General features: G+C 35.3%; 1 protein-coding gene across 1 annotated transcript in view; it reads right to left on the reverse strand.

Moving 5' to 3' along the window:
* The window catches only part of DCDC1 (doublecortin domain containing 1), a gene marked incomplete at its 3' end in the record, with an annotated part of 485061 nt that overhangs the window by 178490 nt on the left and 286624 nt on the right, over positions 1-19947 (reverse strand). Inside the window, 4 exon segments of the mRNA XM_081241118.1 lie at positions 2501-2561; positions 15367-15500; positions 15502-15516; positions 18016-18150. Of these exon segments, the coding sequence (XP_081097244.1) occupies positions 2501-2561; positions 15367-15500; positions 15502-15516; positions 18016-18150 (345 nt within the window).

Here is a 19947-nt window from a genome sequence, read left to right on the forward strand (position 1 = left end):
CTCATTTTATTAAAGCAAACTTTTTAAATTGAAGTATAGTTGACTTACAATATTACATTAGCTTCAGGTGTATAACATAGTAATTACAAATACAATACACATAACAAAAGAATACAAAAATCATGAGTGTACATTCAACCCATTTTCACATAGTGAATACCTGTTTAACTAACCACCCAGGTCAAGAAAGGGAACAACACACCTAAGTGCTCCTCATGGCCCCTTTCACTCCTTAACCTCCTTCAGCTATATCCACTCTCCTGACTTGTAACATGATATATTTGTTGCTTGCCTGGCATTAAAATTTAAACAACTGCAGTCATGCATTGTGTATTCTCCTGGTTTCTTTTGTTCAGCATTATATTTGCGAGGCCCATATATATTGTTATATGTAATTGTAATTTGTCCATAGGCATTGCTATCCTCCAGGGTCAGAAAACTGTGGCCCATGAGCCAAATATGACCAACCATTTGTTTCTGTAAATAAAGGTTTATTGAAAGACAGCCACACATTTTCTACGGCTGCTTTCATGCTACAAAGGCAGAGTTAAGAAGTTGGGACAGAGATCATATCACTCACAAAGCTCCAAATATTTAATATCTGGCCTTTACAGAAGTTTTCCATCTCTGTTATATAGTATTTCATTGAATATATATACCACAATTTATTTATCCATTCTGCTGATAAGCATTTCAGTAATTTCCACACTGAGGCACTACAATTAGTGCTGTTAACACTTTGGTAGATATATTTTTCCTTAAGATATGTTAACTATTTCTGTCTAGCATTAAACTAATAGGGGAATTTCTGGGCTGCATAAACATGCTCAACTTTAGTAGATGTTTCCAGTTTTCCAAAGTGTCAAGCTCTTCATTTTAATAAATAAGAAAGCTGATGTGGATATCAAAAAGATATCTGCACTCCCATGTTTATTGCAACATCACTCACAATAGCCAAGATATGAAAGCAACCTAGGTGTCCATCAATGGATAAAGGAATAAAGAAAAAAACTCAGGCAGTACATTATTTGACATCAGTCTTAGCAATATTTTTTGGATATGTCTCCTCAGGCAAGGGAAACTAAGAGGTACAAACTTCCAGTTACAAAATAAATGAGTCACAGGTATGAAATGTACAGTGTGAAGAATACAGTCAATAATAATATAATATTTTTGTATGGTGACAGATGGTAAGTAGACTTATAGTGGTGATCATTTTGTAATGTACAGAAATATCAAATCACTATGTTGTGCATCAGGAACTAACATAGGGTTGTAGTCAATTATACTTCTAAACAAACAAACAAACAAACAAATTCATAGAAAAACAGATGAGATTTGCAGTTACCAGAAGTGGAGAGTAGGGAGAGGGAGGAGTGGTCAAAAGGTACAAACTTTCAGTTATCACATAAATAAGTTCTAGGGATTTAATGCACAATATGATAAATATAATTAATACTACTGTTTGTTATACATGAAACTTGTTAAGAGTTGGGATCCCAAAACTTCTCATCAGAAGGAAAATTTTTTTTCTTTTATTTTGTGTCTACATGAGATGATGGATGTTCACTCAACTTATTGTGGTCATCATTTCATGATGTATGTAAGTCAAATCAGTACGCTGTACATCTTAAACTTATACAGTGCTGTATGTCAACTATATCTCAATAAAACTGGAAAGAAAATAAATAAAATAAGATACCATTTATGGCCTACCACAAAAAAATGTGATACACACACACACACACACACATACACACTCAATGGAATATTATTAAGCCATGAGAAAGAGGGAAATTTTGCCATTTATGACAATATGGATGAAACTTGAGGGCATTATGCTGAGTGAGATTAAGTCAGACAGAGAAAGACAAATACTGTGTGATATCATATGTGGAATCTGAAAAAGCTGAACTTGAAGAAACAGAGAGAAGAATGGTGGTTACCAGGGGCTGGGGGGCGGGTGGAGGAATTCGGGAGATGTTGTTTAAGGGCACAAACTTGCAAAGAGTAGATAAATAAGTTCTGGAGATCTAATACACAACAGAGTGATTATAGTCCAGAAAAAAGAAACAATAATTATGTGACATGATAGAGGTGTTAGCTAATGCTATGGGGTAATCGTATTGCAATATATATAAAAAAGCAGCATGTTGTACACCTTAAACTTACACAGTGTTATGTGTCAATTATAGCTCAATTTTTTAAAATAAATTTATTTTAAAAATAGAAGAAAGGAAACTGATGCCCGAAAATGCTAGGTTGTATCATAGCGATGAATTAGAGAAAACTATAGTTGGCTTTGGAAAACTTGTTTTAAAGTCAAGCAAAACCTCAGAGGAAAGTGTTGAGTTAAACTGAGTTAAATTCTACATTTCTGGGAAGAGTGAAATCATTTGTTCAGAAAAAAGCATTTCTTGATCTCAACAATAGACAGTGCATTTTATAAGAATCTGAAAAAAGAAAAAATTAGGAATAAAGCTGTGCTTATAGTCCTTACCTTAGAATAAATGCAACCGTCAGTTCCAAACACCCACTTCTGAGAATCATCTCCTTTATGTCTGTAATGAAAATGTAATTTAGAGATTGACGACTCTTCTCTACACTGAAATGTTTTGTAGGTTTCAAGTAGAAGTAGCATTTTCCACACAGCCTGGCAGGAGGACTGCACACACTCTGAGGATTCTGCCATTCTACTACCATTACTGCTACCTCAGCAGCTAAAGCCTTTCCTAAGACAACTGATTTCTTTGGTACCCAAAGTGCTGTGGGGTGTGTGAGTGTGCACGCGCATGCACGTGTGTATGTGTATAATCAATGGCAACAGTGATAAGAGTTTTAGAGAATAAATAGGATCAATAAGAATATTCTAGAAATTTCCATCCCCAAAAATGATCCTTTGTGAGACAGGAAGAAGGGGGCTTAATTAAATATAAGGTTTGAGAGGATGGGATGGGAAAAGATACCATGAAACATTAGGAACCTCAGGCACCTGTTTCTGAAACAGCCAGGAAATTTTATTATAGAATGTCAGATTTTCTGAGCCAAGTCTGAGTAAGAAAGAAAAACTAAAATGTGATGAAGCTAATCATGCCTAAACTAACTAATCACGTATTCATTAATATTTAGAAACCTTACAAAGAGAGGACAAATGAATTAAATTAAGTGTAATGGGATGTTAAACAAGACTTTTCCTACGGCCTCTGAGACTTGACAGAAGCATAAGTGGTTGAGAATAAGAGGTGTCAGTTAATGCTCTATTCTAAAACAAGGGGCTGTATGATCTGGGCAGAACACGCAAAGGCAGCAGTCCAAAAGTGGTTCAGTGCACATTAGCCTTTCACCTACACCCAGGTTATATAAGAAAATGTGAAAAACTCTTGGGCATGTTGGGATGGGTGCTTAATAATAATGGTCTCCAGGTCCCTGTCCTGTGGGATTTTGATTCTGAAGGTCTGGACCCCCAGAAATGTGCATTAGCAGGTATTGCAAGTAATTCCAATCATAAGAATTCTGGGGAATTTGGATGTTTGTGGTCTATGTAAGACATCTGCAATTCATAATATAGTGATGTTAATGGTCAAAATCTGTAAAATTCTGAATTTTGTCTTTTAATTGGATTATAGTGTTAGCTTGAGGATAAAATGATTAGACAAACATAAATTATGTCGGTTTCAGTTTTCATTTTCTGAATTTGCAGCACCTTTTCTCAAAGATTAATACAACAGGAGAGATGTCTACCAGATTGGCAACAGTGTGAGGGCAGAGATCACATGTATCCTTAGAGCTGAACACAGTGCCAAGTATATGATAGGAGATAAAGATATCTTTGAATAATAGAAATGTGATCTGCAAAAAAAACCGAATCAATGTGCTGTTCACCTGAAACTAACACAATATTGTAAATCAGCCATACTTCAGTTAAGAGAAATGTGAATAAGGTGTCAAAATGTTATCACTCTAAAAATAATAAGGCCATCATGAAAAATGTTTTGAATTTAATATATGACAGTTTAGGGGATTTAAAAGATCTTCTTAGAGATAGCTAAAGAACATAAACTATACCTTGGTTAAGAAAATCAATAATACTGAAAGAAATACATATATCCTAGCATTTCTTAAATTTTATCACAGCTTAAATTCTGTTCAAGCATATATTTTCCTAAGAAATTTTACTAACAACATGTAGTTTTATATTATCTATAAGCCCTTTGAGCTTACTAGTAATTTTCCCAATCAGGAGTCTATATATATCTATAAATGTCACCTTTTAATTATACTGAAGCTATAAAAAAACAAATCTCAATTGTGGTGCAGGATGAGAAATATATCATTCTAGTGTATAATAACTTCTTTAAAAAATAAAATTCCTACAAACAAAAGTGCATCTGTTTATTTTTCAAGACATTTTCTATACAAAGAAATCAAATTTAGATTTAATACTCAACATTGCTCATATGGGACTGAATTAGAGAATGATGTAATAGAATTTCCTCTTCTTGGTCAGCAAGTGCCAAACTGAAAAGATTTTTTATAAAGAAACAAGAACAAAAGTTTCTTAAAAATCCATAACAATATCAATAATGAGAGGAGGGAAAAAGGAGCAGTATTCTATCCAAGAATCAAAGTCATAAAGATCACGGCATGTGCTGAACTAAGGATGAGAGGCCTAAGTTCTGGTCCTGGATCTGACATTAACTAGATACGTGACCTTTCATAGGCCACTTAGTCTGTAGTGGCCGTGGAATTTCTTATAATAATAATGGTATTGTCATTATCATCATCATAATCACAACCACCACCACCAATACCAAAACTACTACTATAGTATTAAAGAGGTGTTTGGAGTAGATGCTCTTTGGAGTCCTTCCTTCTCTGAAAGCATATGACTTCCAAAACTATTTGGTCACTCTCACTTTACAGGTGAGGAAACTGCCTGGGAAGTTTGCTCGTATAACCCCACTGAGCATGCATGTACATTATAGTATTCCTATCAGAAGTCTATAAAACATGTGTGTGTGTACACACATTTTTTTCCTTTGAAATATTCCATTTATCAGATGGTATGAGCAAGAAGGCAGCCCATCCCCACAGTTCAGTTTGGGGGAAATTTCATAGGCTAATGCTTATCGTTTCCCAGTTAACTGTAAGGAACACCATAAGGAACACCATCGTCATGCTTCACAACTACAAATCTGTTTTCCCAGGCAGCTTCATATGGCTCTGGTGTCTTTCAATGCTATCTGGACCAAAAGTAGGATCTATAGAGAAAGTTGAAAGGGATTTCCCCTCCATGATTATTAACAGGGTAAGAGTAGAGAAAAGAAATTTCATTAATCAATTCACACATTGTGAAATTACACATGGACAATTTTCTATTTGATGTTGACATTTCTAATTGTGTTAGCTATATGTCTGAATATTACTTAAAAGTCCAATGCATGGTAAACAGTTCTTTCTACATTATGTACTTGCTAGAGTCTGTCACTCTAATCCAACTCTTAGCCTCCTAAACTTTAAAAATTGAAAAAGGAGATGATTTTCAATCTCTGATTACCTAGTGATGTGCTATCAGTTTACTTGTCTGTCTTTCCATCTTGGCATCTAGCATTACACAGCTACTCTTGTTGGCTGTATTTAATGGTGTCCTTAAAGCAGTGTTTGTTTAGCCTAGTCTAGATTAATGTTGGCCAGCTATCATTTAATTTCCAGTAAGACCTAAATGGGAAAAAAAGTAAATTCAAAAACCCATAACTGAAAGATTAACATTGAAATAAGGAAGACAACAAAGATTACCAGACAGGTAATAGAGATAAATGAAGCAGGCTAGAGCTAACGTGAGGGCTGCTACTAGGAATGGTGGAGAATATAGCGAACTGGAGGGTATGTGTTCCATCCAAAGGGGGAATCTGTTCCTGTATTTTGGGTGTCATAAGAGAACGAAAGTTCAGTGTTGCACATTCTGATTTTTTCAAGAAAGGCCAGTAGTATGTAATTTTTGTGTATGAAATCTCCCTATTTCTATAAGCTCATAACTAATTAAAAATATTATAATAATGTGCAGATCAAACAAAGTCTACAGGTCCCTAGTTTTTACTCTCTATAATCAAAACTCTGTGTGTAGATGTGTGTGGTGTGTGTGTGTGTGTGTGTATTGCTTCAATTACCAATAGTTTATGAATTTAACACGAAAGGCTAGATCCTACAACCCACATTCTTTAAAAGTTAAGCAAAATCAAGATTAAATGATGGCCTAAAAAAATGTTTGAGTCAATTGGTTTATCTAATTGATGTCCCAAATATCTTTTAGAAAGAAGCATCTTTGATTTTGAGGTCTATGATTTTTATAATTTTTATGATTTTGAGATCAATTGATAATGACATTGATTTGTCTTTCATTCACTCATGGTCAGATACACATCACAGAAAAAATATTAAAAAGACAAATATGTGCAAGCACTTGCTACATTGAATAAGGATGACACCTTATGAGTGACACCAAATGAGACATAACTGAACTAATGAGGCATGATATGTATACAATATTCTTTGTGAGTTGTCAGGTTGCTACTTTAAGTGTTAGTTCTATTATTTTTAGCATATAAAAGGCAATGTCTTAATTCATAGCTTTTGTTAAAATCACATTATACTACTTGGGAGAACAGGAAAAAATTTTGTCTCTAAAAGTTGCTGTCACACGAGGGTACTTATTGTTATATAATGAAATATGGTTGTATTAAAAAATAATAAACCACACAGGCACTTCAGATGCTCTGGAAAAGATAAACATATTCAAAAGTATATACCCAGAGGTGAGTGAGCTCTAAAAGTCCTGGCCCTTAGAGTTTGTTTCTCAGATAAAGGCAAGTTGCATCAGTACAAAGGCAAATAGTCCTCATTTACGTAGGTAGGGATCCTCCTTTTTTCCTGCCCATCTTAGCTTCCTCCTTCTCTTCCTTGCTCTCTTCTTTCCTTTCTAAATTAAACCAAATCTTTTCTTGAAAATAGAGATTTTTCAAGTTAAACTTACTACAGTTTTTTTTGGGTTTTTTTGTTTTTTATCATCTTTTTCCTTTCCCAAGCTCTCTTCTCTACAGGCAACAAGGACATTGAGTTTGTGGCTTCAGTCCCACCCAATTCCATGACAATCCTGGCCAGAGTAGGAAGTAACCTCAGGGACCTATCACCACAACAGCACTAGCTTCAGTATCCAGTGAGCCCAGGGAGAACCCTGGGCATGAAGAACATGTTCATCAAGCTACATATAACCTTTCCAAACACCTGCCTTTTTTTTTTTTTTTTTTTTTTTTTTTTGCGATACGCAGGTCTCTCACTGTTGTGGCCTCTCCAGTTGCGGAGCACAGGCTCCGGATGTGCAGGCTCAGCAGCCATGGCTCACGGGCCCAGCCGCTCCGCGGCATGTGGGATCTTCCCGGGCCGGGGCATGAACCCATGTCCCCTGCATTGGCAGGCAGACTCTCAACCACTGCGCCACCAGGGAAGCCCCACCTGCCATTTTTACCTTGACTACGGATCACATTGAGTAGTCTTCCCTCACCATTTCCCTCTAAAATAACCACTTAGTTATTCCTTACCCATCATTTTGATTTTTGTTTGTTTTTTCCTCAGGTTTTTTTTTTTTTTGTACTTTCTAGAAACAACTTTATTGAGAAGTAACTGACAATATTATAAAATATTATACAATTGACAGGCACATATTTAAAGTGTAAAATTTGATAAGTTTTGAAACATGTCTACACATGTTAAGGCATCACAACAATCAAGATAATGAACGGACATCCATATCCATCACCCCCCAAAAATCACCCCCAAAGTTTCTGTGTGACCCTTTGTAATCACGTCCTCCTGTCCCTCCCCACCTTCCTATCTCCAGGCAAACACAGATCTTCTTCCTAGATTAGTTAGCACTTTCTAAAGTTTTATATAAATGGAATCAAACAATATATATGCTTTTACGGGTTTTGTTCCTTTCCCCTAATATAATTATTTTGAGATTCACCCACATTGTTGTGTGAACCAAGAGTTAGCTCCTTTTTATTGCTAAGTAATATTTTCTATATGATACACCATAATTTATCTATTCACCTATGGATGAACATTTTGGTTGTTTCCAGTTTTTACTTTTGGCTTTAGTAATAAAGCTGCTATAAACACCCATGTACAAGTCTTCATAAGGACACATGCTTTCATATCCCTTAAATATATTTCTCAGAGTGGCCGGGCAATAAGGTACAGACATGTATATACCTGTATATGTGTGCATGTGTGTGTGTGTGTATACACACACACACACACCTGTACATATATATGTATATTTTATATATATACACACCTATATGTGTATATTTTAGGAAAGTATCAATTGTTTTCCGAAGTTACTGAACCATTTATATTTCTACCAACAATGTTGAAACCATGTACCAATTATGAGAGTTACAGTTATTCCACATCTTCACCAGCGCTCAGTATGGTCAGCATTTTAAACAGTGGACTTTCTATTACATATGTAGTGGTACTGCATTTTAGGTGTATTTTGCATTCCCCTAATGATTAGCATCTTTTCATATGCCAACCATGTATTTTCCTTGTTACAGTATTTGCCCAAATCATTTATCTGCCCATGTTTTCTTGAGTTGTGTGTATTTTTCAAATATATATTATTTGAAAATATTTCTCCTTGTGTGTAGTTTGTCTTGTCATTCTCTTAACAATGTCCTTCAAAGAGAAGAGTCTTAATTTTAATGAAGTCCAATTTATCAATTTATATTTTTGTGGATCATGCTTTTGATGTTATATCTAAGAAAGTTTGACTAATACAAGATCATAAATATTTTCTCCTATGTTTTTGTCTAAAATATTCAGTTTTAGTTTTTACATTTTAAACCTATAATCCACTTTGAGTTAATTACTGTTTATCGTATGACATATGGATCAAAGGGTTTTTTTGCATATGTATATCCAATTGTTCCATCACTGTTGTCAAAAAAAAAATCCTTTCTCCACTGAATTTCTCTTGCAATTTCATCAAAACTCAATTGATCATATATGTGTGGATATATTTCTGGATGATCGATTCTGTTCTATTGATCTAATTGTCTACTTTGGTGCCAACAGCACACCATTTTTCACAGCTATCATTTTATAATAAGTCGAGGTCAGGTCATTCTTTTCTTCTTTTTGAAAATTGTTTTGCCTATTTTAGGTACTTTGTATTTCTATATGGATTTTAAAATCAGCTTGATAGCTTTTATAAATGAACATGCTGGGCTTTTTATTGAGATTGCATTAAATCTATAGATCAATTTGAGGAGAACGGACATCATAACTATGTAGTCTTTCAATCCATGAACACAGTATATCCCTGCATCTATTTAGGTCTTTAATTTTACTCAGCAATGTTTTGTAGTTTTCAATAACCAAGTCTTGTACATATTTTATCCGATTCATATTTAAGTATTTCATACTTTTGATATTATTGTAATTGGTATTTTAAAATTTCAGTTTCTAAAATTGTTGCTAGTACATAGGAATACAAGTAATATATATATTGATTTCAAGCTCTCAAACTCGCTAAACTCATTTATTAATTCTAGAAATTTTTTGTTGGTTACATAGGATATTCTACATAGATAATCACACCATTTGAAAATAAAGACAGTTTTATTTCTTCAATTCGTATCAGACGTTTTTTATTTCTTTTCCTTTTCTTGTTATACTGGCTAAAGGCTTCCACACAATGCTGAATAGGTGAGAATGGACAAATTTGTCTTGTTCCTGACTTTAGGAAGAACAATTTGCTCTTTCATCATTAAGTATGATGTTAGATGCAGGTTTTTCATAGATGAGCTTTGTCATACTGACAAAGTTCCCTTCTATTCAGCTTTCTGAAAGTTTTCATTAGGAGGGATGCTGACTTTTGTTAAAAGATTTTTCTATATCAATTTGATGTTCATGATTTTTTCCTTTTCAGTCTGCCAATATGGTGATTTACATTGATTGATTTTCGAATGTTAAATCAACTTTACTTTCCTGGGGTAAGCCCAACCTGGTCATGATATATTATCCTTTTTATATATTATTGTATTCAATTTGTTAAACTGTGAAGATTTTTTTGCATTTATGTTCATGAGGGATATTGGTCTATGATTTGCTTTTCCTGTAATGTCTTTTTGCCTGTTTTTTGTTATCAGAGTAATGTTGCCTCACAGGATGAGCTGGGAAGTATTCCATCTTCTTCTATTTTCTGTGTGAGAATATGGAGAACTGGCATTATTTTTTCCTAAAATGTTTGGTAGAATTCCCCAGTGAAGCTAGCGAAACCATCTGGACCTGAGGTTTTCTTTGTGGGAAGGTTTTCAGCTAAAAATTTAATTTCTTTAAGAGATACAGGACTATTCAGTTACCTATTTCTTCTTGAGTAGACACCGGTAGTTTGTGCCCTTTAAGGAATTTGTCCTTATCACCTCAGTTGGCAAATTTATTGGCACATCTTTGTTCAGAATATTCCCTATTATTCCTTTAATAACTATGTGATATCAACTCTCTCATTCCTGATACTGGTAATTTGTGTCCTTTCACTTTATTCCCTGAACAGTCTGGCTAGAGGTTTATCAGTTTCTTTAATCTTTAAAACAAAAACAAAAACCCAGCTTTTGGTTTTCTTGATTTTTCTCTTTTTTCCTGTCTTCTGTTACATTGCTTTCCACTCGAACTTTGACTATTTTCTGTCTTCTGGTTACTTTGAGTTTGATTTGCTCTTCGTACTCTCGTTTCCTAAAATGGAAGCTGAGGTCATTGATTTGATATCAGTCTTCTTTTCTTACATATGCACTTATATAAATTTCCTTCTAAGAACTTCAGTAGCATCCCACAGTTTTTAATATGTGTGTTTTCATTTTCATTCAGTTCAAAATACTTGCTAATTTCCATTTTGATGTCTTCTTTGCTCCATGGGTTATTTAGAAATGTGTTACTTTTGTCCAAATATTTGGGGGGTTTCCAGAAAGCTATCTGCTATTTTTTAATTTAAGTATAGTTGATTTACACTGTTGTGTTAACTTCTGCTTTACAGCAAAGTGATTCAGTTATACATATATGCATTCTTTTTTATGTTCTTTTCCATTATGGTTTATCACAAGGATATTAAATACAGTTCCCTGTGCTATACAGTAGGACCTTGTTGTGAAAGCTATCTGCTATGGATTTCTAATATAACTCCATTATGGCCAGAGAACATGTTTATAATATGTAAATTCTGTTAATGTATTGAGACTTGTTTTATAGCTAGAATATAGTCCATTCTGTTTAATATACTGTTACTTTAAATGAATGTCTTCTGCTGTTATTGAGTGCATTCTTCTATAAGTATCAACAAGTGTTGTTCTAGTCTTCTGTATCCTTACAGATTTTTCCTCACTTGTTCTATTAATTATTGAAATAGGATATTATTATTGTTGACTACAGTTGTAGATTTTTCTCTTTTTCACTGCAGTTCTATTGGCTTTCACTTCATGTATTTTGAAGCTGTGTTATGAGGTGAACAAACATATAGGATTGCTAAGTCTTCTTTTTTTTTTTTTTTTTTTTTTTTTTTTGCGGTATGCGGGCCTCTCACTGTTGTGGCCACTCCCGTTGCGGAGCACAGGCTCTGGACGCGCAGGCTCAGCGGCCATGGCTCACAGGCCCAGTCACTCTGCGGCATGTGGGATCTTCCCAGACCGGGGCATGAACCCGTGTCCCCTGCATCGGCAGGTGGACTCTCAACCACTGCGCCACCAGGGAAGCCCTAAGTCTTCTTGATGAACTAATCCCTTAATCATTATGAAATGACCCTCTTTATCCCTGGAATATTCTTTGCACTGAAGTCTACTTTGTCTGATATTAATTTAGCCATTCTGGCTTTCTTTGGATTAGTTTTATCATTGCATACATTTTTCAGGCATTTACTTTTAACCTATTGTGTCTTTATATTTAAAGTGGGTTATTGGGACTTCCCTGGTAGCACAGTGGTTAAGAATTCACCTCCTAATGCAGGGGACACAGGTTCGATCCCTGGTCAGGGTACTAGATCCCACATGCATGGCACAACTAAGAGTTCACATGCCACAACTAAGGAGTCCACCGGCTGCAACTAAGACATGGCACAACCCAAAATAAATAAATACAAATTTTAAAAATGGATTTTAAAAAAGTGGGTTATTTGTAGGTCAGCATATAGATGGATCTTGCTTTTTTATCTAATCTGACAGTGCCTGACTTTTAAATGGGCTGTTTAGATTATTTACATCTAATGCAATTTTTGACACATGGGTTTAAATCTACAATCTTGTTATTTATCCTCTCTTTGTCCTAACTGTTTTTTGTTTCCCTTTCAATCTTTATCTGTCTTCTTTCACATTAACTGAGTATTTTTTAATTATTTCATTTTATCAACTTTTTTCGGTTGTTAGACATATAACTCTTTGTTATATTATTTTAGTTTCAGGGTCCCTCATAAACATCTTTAACTTACCAGTCTACTTTCAGTTGATATCATACCACTTGACAATATAAGAACTTTTCTTCAGGCTTCCCTGGTGGCACAGTGGTTGGGAACCCGCCTGCCAATGCAGGGGACATGGGTTCGAGCCCTGGTCCGGGAAGATTCCCACATGCCACGGAGCAACTAAGCTCATGCACCACAACTACTGAGCCTGCGCTCTAAAGCCCACGTGCCACAACTACTGAGTGTGCGTGCCACAACTACTGAAGCCCACACGCCTAGAGCCTGTGCTCCACAACAAGAGAAGCCACTGCAATGAGAAGCCCATGCACCGCAACAAAGAGTAGCCCCTGCTCGCCGCAACTAGAGAAAGACTGCACTCAGCAACAAAGACCCAACACAATCAAAAATAAATAAACAAATTAATTAATTAAAAAAAAAAGACCCTTTCTTCCATTTCTCTTATTGGCATTTGTACTGTTGCCTTCATATATTTTATATCTACATGTTTTTATCTCCATAATAAAATTATTTTTTGCTTTAAACAATAAATTATATTTTAAAGAAACTTAATAAGAAATTAGGTCTTTATATTGCCTATGTAGTTTTTATCCCCGTGCTCTTCATTTTCATCTGATACCATTTTTCTTCTGCTTGAAGGACTTCCTTAAACATTTTTTGTTCTGTAGGTCTGCTGGTGACAAATTCTTTCAGTTTGTGAATAATATCTGAAGTCTTTATTTTGCCTTAATATTTGAAAGATATTTTCATTGGGAGATGATTTCCATACTGACAGGTTGGGGGGTTTTTTCTTTCAGTTTTTAAAGACATTCTTCCACTTTCTTCTCACTCTTATTGTTGCCAACAAGAAATCTGCTGTCAGTCTTATCTTTATTCCTCTTGTAAATAATAAATGTCTTTCTCTCTGTGTACTTACAAGATGTTTCCCCTTATCACTAATTTTAAGCAGTTTTATTATGATCGTCCTTGGTTTCTTTTCTCTGTGTTTCTTGTGCTTAGAATTTGTTGAACTTCTTTGATGTGTGGGTTATAGTTTTCACAAAATTTGGAAATTTTTCAGACAACATTTCTTCCAACATTTTTCTGTTCTCTGCTTCTTCCCTTCAGAGACTAATTATTCAGAGATTAGGCCATATGAAGCTTTTCACATCGCACTTTTCACATCATGATGCTATGTTCATTTTTTTTTTCAATATATTATTTTTTCTTCTCTGGCTTTCAATTGTGAATAGTTTCTATTGCTATCTGTCTTCTGTGTCTCTATTTAACATGTTCATTCTTTCCTCTAGCTTCTTGAATATGTGGAATACAATGATAACAACTGTTTAATGACATGAGTATTAATTCTATAATCTGCATCATTTCTGGGTCAGTTACAACTGATAGATTTTTCTCTTTATTATAACTCTGGACTAAGTGAGCTGAAGCATCTCTGTCTCCGTGTCCCATGGTTTGCCCTTGTCATTACTGCAAGTTGACACTTTGTGTGTTTCCAGTTTACAGCATTGACTCTGCCCCAGAAATCTTTCTTATTACCTACTCCAAATATAGCACCACATCAACTGGGACTTGCTTTGAGTTTGCTTGCCCCTTCTTGGGAACTGTGTGTTTAGGACTCTACTAGCACTGGCCAGCTTATGAGATAGCAAGCTACTGTCTCCCTCATCCTTCTGCCTGGGTTTCTCAATTAATGTACCCTACTCAATCATTGAGGTATCTACTACCACATTTGGCACTCACTGGCAGTTGTTTCACTGGATTTTGGCCTACAGACTGTGTAGTTTTGTGGCCAAGAGTGACTTATAGATTATGGTTACTTAATTTTTGCATTCTGCCCCAATTGCTTAGTAGTTATGACCTCAAGTAAGTGATTAACACCTCTATATTTCAATTTCCTCACCCATAATGATAGTAATGACACCTACCTTATCAGGTAGTTGTTAAGAGTACATGTAACAATGAGGTATCGAGAAATTAAAATAGTGTCTGGCTCGGCATTTGCTGTTGTCACTGTTAGAGTAAGAATTCTAGACTCTAGAGATCTGACTCTGTAGATCACATTCCCAGCCATTATGTAATTTTGGACAGTCTGCTTTGCATGTTAGAGAAAATTTCCCTTCTGTATTTGTGGCTGAGCCAGTTTCTCTGGTGCCTAAATGCCCTTGTTCTGCTTTCAGCCCTAAGCACATCCTAAATGTCTAGCCAGCCAGAAGTAGTTGGCTAATAGCTTTCTAAGTCTAGAAGTACAACAGGATTTGTTTTTGTCAACACTAGGTAAAATCAAAAGACAAATGAAAAAGAAAAAAGAAAGCATTTAGGAAAGGTAAATCACCTTTCTTCCTTATTGCTATTTTTTTCTTCTAAATCTATTTTTAATTTTATCTTACCAAGTCAGAGAAAAACAAACAGGAATGGCACTTTTGGTACCTTACAAGCCAGCAATTTTTTGTCTCCTTGATTTTTCTTTCACTGTTCAATATTTCACATTCAGAAGATGGAGAAAAGGTTAGGAATACATATAGAACATTAAATTTTTAAATTAATAACCAAAATGGATATAAAGAAAGGAGTTTCAATAATTATAGAGTAAAGCAGCAGCTTGTCTAAAACACAGATACATACTGAACACCAACTTTTCACTTCTAAAAATATCTAAGAAACACTATCAAACTAAGTGGCATATACTTTCAAGCTTATTTCAGAAAAATTAATATCGATATTTTGAAAATAAATTTAAAACCTAATGAAATTTCCATCTAAGGCAGGAAGCATCATGATCTGACTGCTCGGGAATCTTGAAATTAACATTTCTTGTTTTGAGGTAAATGGCTCATAAACATTACCTTTTCTGTAGGATTAATTTGTATCTTTCTAGTGATGTTCCCTCAGTGGCCTTGACTCTGACTGGATGACCAATAGCTAGGCAGCCCTGAGTTATCACTCGGCTCAGGATCATTCCAGTCTTCCAATGAATAGAGAAGGGGGAGAAAGGTCTAAATAAGTTAACAGAACCAGAAAATTCAACAATGTGTCACAAATAGTGAGGTCATTATGCCTGGATAAACCCGGATATTAACAGTTGCCAAAAGTGAAACACTACCCACAACTTAGCAGTCAGTGAGCCCTGCTCAGAATCAGTGATGTTCTGTCGGACAAGGGTGGCATTTTACAGTTCAGTGCAAAATAAAACAGACCTTGATATCTTCATTTGTCCTTTTTTTCTGTGCGTATTTCACAGTGCAGCAATTTGGGATCCATCACGTGTCACTTGTTATACGTATAACTACAGAGCTTACTTGAAATATGTATGCACAGAAAAAAAAGAGTGCAGTGAACTGAAAAGATTGAAACAAATCCTTAACCTTTGTACCAATTTAAAGTTTTACTCTGGGTGTAAATACCATGGGTTAAACATTTTAAGGTGGTTTATGAACTGCTTTTGTTTTAAATGTTAGGATTCTCAGATAAGGAAATTGATTGAGAACATTGTTTGAACGGCCATTTAACAATTTTCTTACTTGGTGAATCAACACAGAATTTTAAATAAGTGACAACCACTTAGGAATTTATTTACACATATTGAGGATTTATGTCATGGAAACTTCTCTGTTAAGAACAGGTAAAATAATTTATTTTGAAAAAAAGGAGAGAACTTTAAACCTTTAAAGATTTTCAAAATTGTTTTCTTTTAGCATGTGACTTTTATTTCTCACGTTTTTGTTGTGTGGAAAACAACTACACAATGACTTAGGAAAAATATATGTTTCTAAATTTTTGTTCAAATAAGCCCTGAATGGAATCCTCTTTTGAACATGCTTGTCTATACAGAAAGGGAACTCCTTCTTACCTTGGGGTAAGAAAAAAGAATCACCACTTATTAAACACTTTCTGTATACCAGATTGTACGCTTGAACTTCACACGTATTTTCTCATTTAATCACCACAGCAACTGTGCAAGACAGGTGTGACTAACTTCACTTTATATATAAGAAAACTGTGGTTCAGTTCAGCTAAGTAACTTTCCCAAGGTCACACAAAGGATTCTAATTCTGATCTATCTAACTCCAAAACTCATCCTCTTTGCATCAAGCATTTCAATTAGTTTAGGAAAATTTTTAGACAAGTATAGGTTTTCTGATATCATGAAATTCTATGAACAGATACCATAGAATTACGAATATAAGATCTGGGAAAACAACCTTCCATATCAACTGGTCCAACTCTTTTACCAGAAGACTAAGGCCCAAATATGGTATGTGACTTACTTGAGGTCACATAAATGTTCAGTGGCAGTCCTAAAACTAAAACACTTCCATCAGTGCTCATAAATTGGTCAGATATAGAGCAGTGTTTTATATTACAGTGAAATGGCATAAGTTTTGAGGTCAGACAGACCAAGAATCTTTCCTCTAACAGCTACTAGCTTCAGTTTTTTCAGCTGTATAATGAAAACCTGCATAGTTTTTATAAGATTAAATGAGATAATAAATGTGTATAAGATGCTTAGCATATGTTTAACAAAATGGCAGATATTATTACTAAATCAGAAATAAAACACAACTCAGGGTTAGTAGTTAATAGAGTCTCCAGGTTGGAAGCAGATTTAAGAAATATCTAATCTCATTCTGCCTTTGTCTATGAAGTGAATAATATTTCTTAGTACCTTTGTGTCTTAGTTACTCTATATTTTTGTTTTTAACTCCCAGAAAAGCAAAAATAAAAGTTAAGGGCAATCCAAAATTTCATATGAGAAAATAGTTTCAATCTCTCCTACCCCCTAAACTAAGTAGCAGCAACCTTGCCTGGGTGACTCTGCACCCATGGAAGTCCTAAAAAGAAGCAAAAATAGTCTCCAGGGAGGGGGCAAAGGGAGGCACAAGAAGGGTAGATAAAAGCTGTACCATCTCTTTCCAGACACAAAGATTTGGTGGCAATTACAAAACGTATTTCAATAGCAAGAGGGAAGAGGAGAACAATTATATGTTCTCAGTTTAAGTCTGATTCAATAGTATAAGAATAAAGTTTAAAAAATAGTGCGAATACACAGGAATAAAATATATTAGGCATTGTTCACATTTTATACTCAGGGATTTCTTTTAAAACTATCCTTACTAAGACCATATGCCATCACTATATGGTGCTAATCCACCAAGCTCTGTGAACCTCAACAATGAAGACTAAGGAGCAGAAGCAAATGACATTCAGACAAATCTCATGAAAATGGTGAGTCTGTAGAGTATACCTAAGCTCTGCGCTAGGTTTAAATACATTCTAGAGTGTTAACTAATCAACACACCAAAAACTGAGTTGAATGCTCACGTCGGGGTCCTCCACACTAGACAAACCAAGAGCAGAGCATAGATTCATGACAGTCAACAACTGATATGCTTTCACTTGCATGCTTGTGTGCATGAGGGCATCAGGAACTGGAGCAGCACAGTGAGCCAGTGAGCCCAGGAAGTTACTTAGGGAAAGCAAACATTCTTGGATACCTTTGTGATCAGCCACACACTGGCTGCAGGCCACAGGGTCGATGGTGCTATCTGAGTCCCACTGCTCTCTTCACCACTTGAGAAATTCCACTTTCTGATGGAAACAGAGGCATGAAGAACAATATTGGGGTTCACCTATACCATGAGAAGAAGCATGTTTTTAACTTACAGTCTGATAGTTAACCTTCCTCAACATACTTACCCAAAACAATCTAGAACACTGTTTCTGATTGAGAAGGTCTCTTTTGAAACAGTAGTGTTCAATCTATTAAACTCAATTCAATTAATATTTGTTGAGCACCAGCTCTGATGTGGAAGGCTCTGGACTGTGTGGCATGGGATATTATAAAACGTTTTTCCTGCCCTAAATAAACTTACAACTGTAGAGGCGATAACACACACAATTTCATGTAAAGCTCCATATGTTTGATTAAATAGTGCTATAGTATGCAAAGAATGGTAGGCTCATTTCTGCAGGAGCAACAAAAAGTGAAGCATCTTGAAAGAGGTAACATCCGGACCAGGCCTTGAAGGATGAAAACAATTTGACAGGAGTAATGAAGAATAAAAAGGTATTCCAAGCAAAGGAAAATAGTATAATCAATGCACCTTAGGATTTATTGGTAGTCTCAAAAGGTAAATTTGGCCAAACTTAGAAGTAGTCAAGTGTAAGGCTATGGAGTTAGGTGTCAGGAGGGCTTTCAAGCTTTCAAGCAGGAGGGACTGGATTACAGAAGATTTAGAAAGGTTGACCTGGCCAGTGTAAACATAATGGATTGCACAATGGAGAGATCAAAGGCAGGGAGAACAGTTGAGAGTTTGTACAACCTCATAAGAATAAAGGGACAGGAGCTGAGACTTCAGTGACAGTTGTGGGAATGGATGGGAGGGGGCTGACTGGGGAGATACTGCATCTCTATCCCATGTGTTTAATCAGATGACAAACGCCAAACGTATTGTGCACCTTCTAGCATTTCTCACTTAGACCTGATTGTCAAATTAACGGTCATTCATGTCATCTGTCAGAATTCTACTCCTTCATATTTAATAAATTTTATCTCCTAACTTATATGATCACTTTCCCTGAATAATCATGCTAACTTTTAAAGGGCTAATCCTTATTTGTATAGGATTATGGGAATATGTCAACTTATGCTTTAAACTTAGTAAATGATGTTGCTTCAATAACAGTTAAAATCATTTTCTAATATTGAAAAGTCTATTCTAAACCTTTGCTAATACTAGATATTTGTTGAGTAGCAAGTGATTTTTTTAAAAAACAAAAGTTAAATAATAATTTAAAAGGTAATGTTTTACAAGTGTGAACAGGCAATAACAAAAGGGTATGACCAATATATTTGATAATTATTCTATAATTATCTATAATTATTCTACAATGGAAGATAGTTACTTCTTTAGAGAAGAAAATGTCATATGACTCCTATATGTGAAAATAAAATTTTAAAAATACAGCAACCCCACCACATAAGCAGATTTGATTTACAGCTCTTTGATTGTGTATTCCCCAGTTAGCCAGTAGTGACTGATTCTGGAGGGGAATCCCCCGCAGTTTCTGAACAATGGTAAACTATATTCTACTAATCCATCCACCACAGGACATGGCATTTAAAGTAGCACTCTTAGTCAACCTCCTAACTCCAAGTTGCCATCACACTCAAAACTCTCCTCTGAAACTGGGAAGAAGATTGTTTTGACTGGAATGTCAGACAGAAGAATCGTACTGCCAACTGCTTCTTTGTACAGCACCTGCTGCCAGTGCCTAAATTCTTGTTATCTCCACAACATGGTTTAATCTTTTAACAGTTGGCTTATTGGTGAAGAGCGAAGGGGTCCTTTGTGTCTGTCTTGGGTTGGCACCCAGTATTAACACCATGCTGTTCTCTGAGAGATATTTTGCTGGACGGTTCCCAA

The sequence above is a fragment of the Mesoplodon bidens genome (assembly GCF_964165515.1).
Source record: "Mesoplodon bidens genome assembly, chromosome: 7".
In the NCBI taxonomy this organism is placed as follows: Eukaryota; Metazoa; Chordata; class Mammalia; order Artiodactyla; family Ziphiidae; genus Mesoplodon; species Mesoplodon bidens.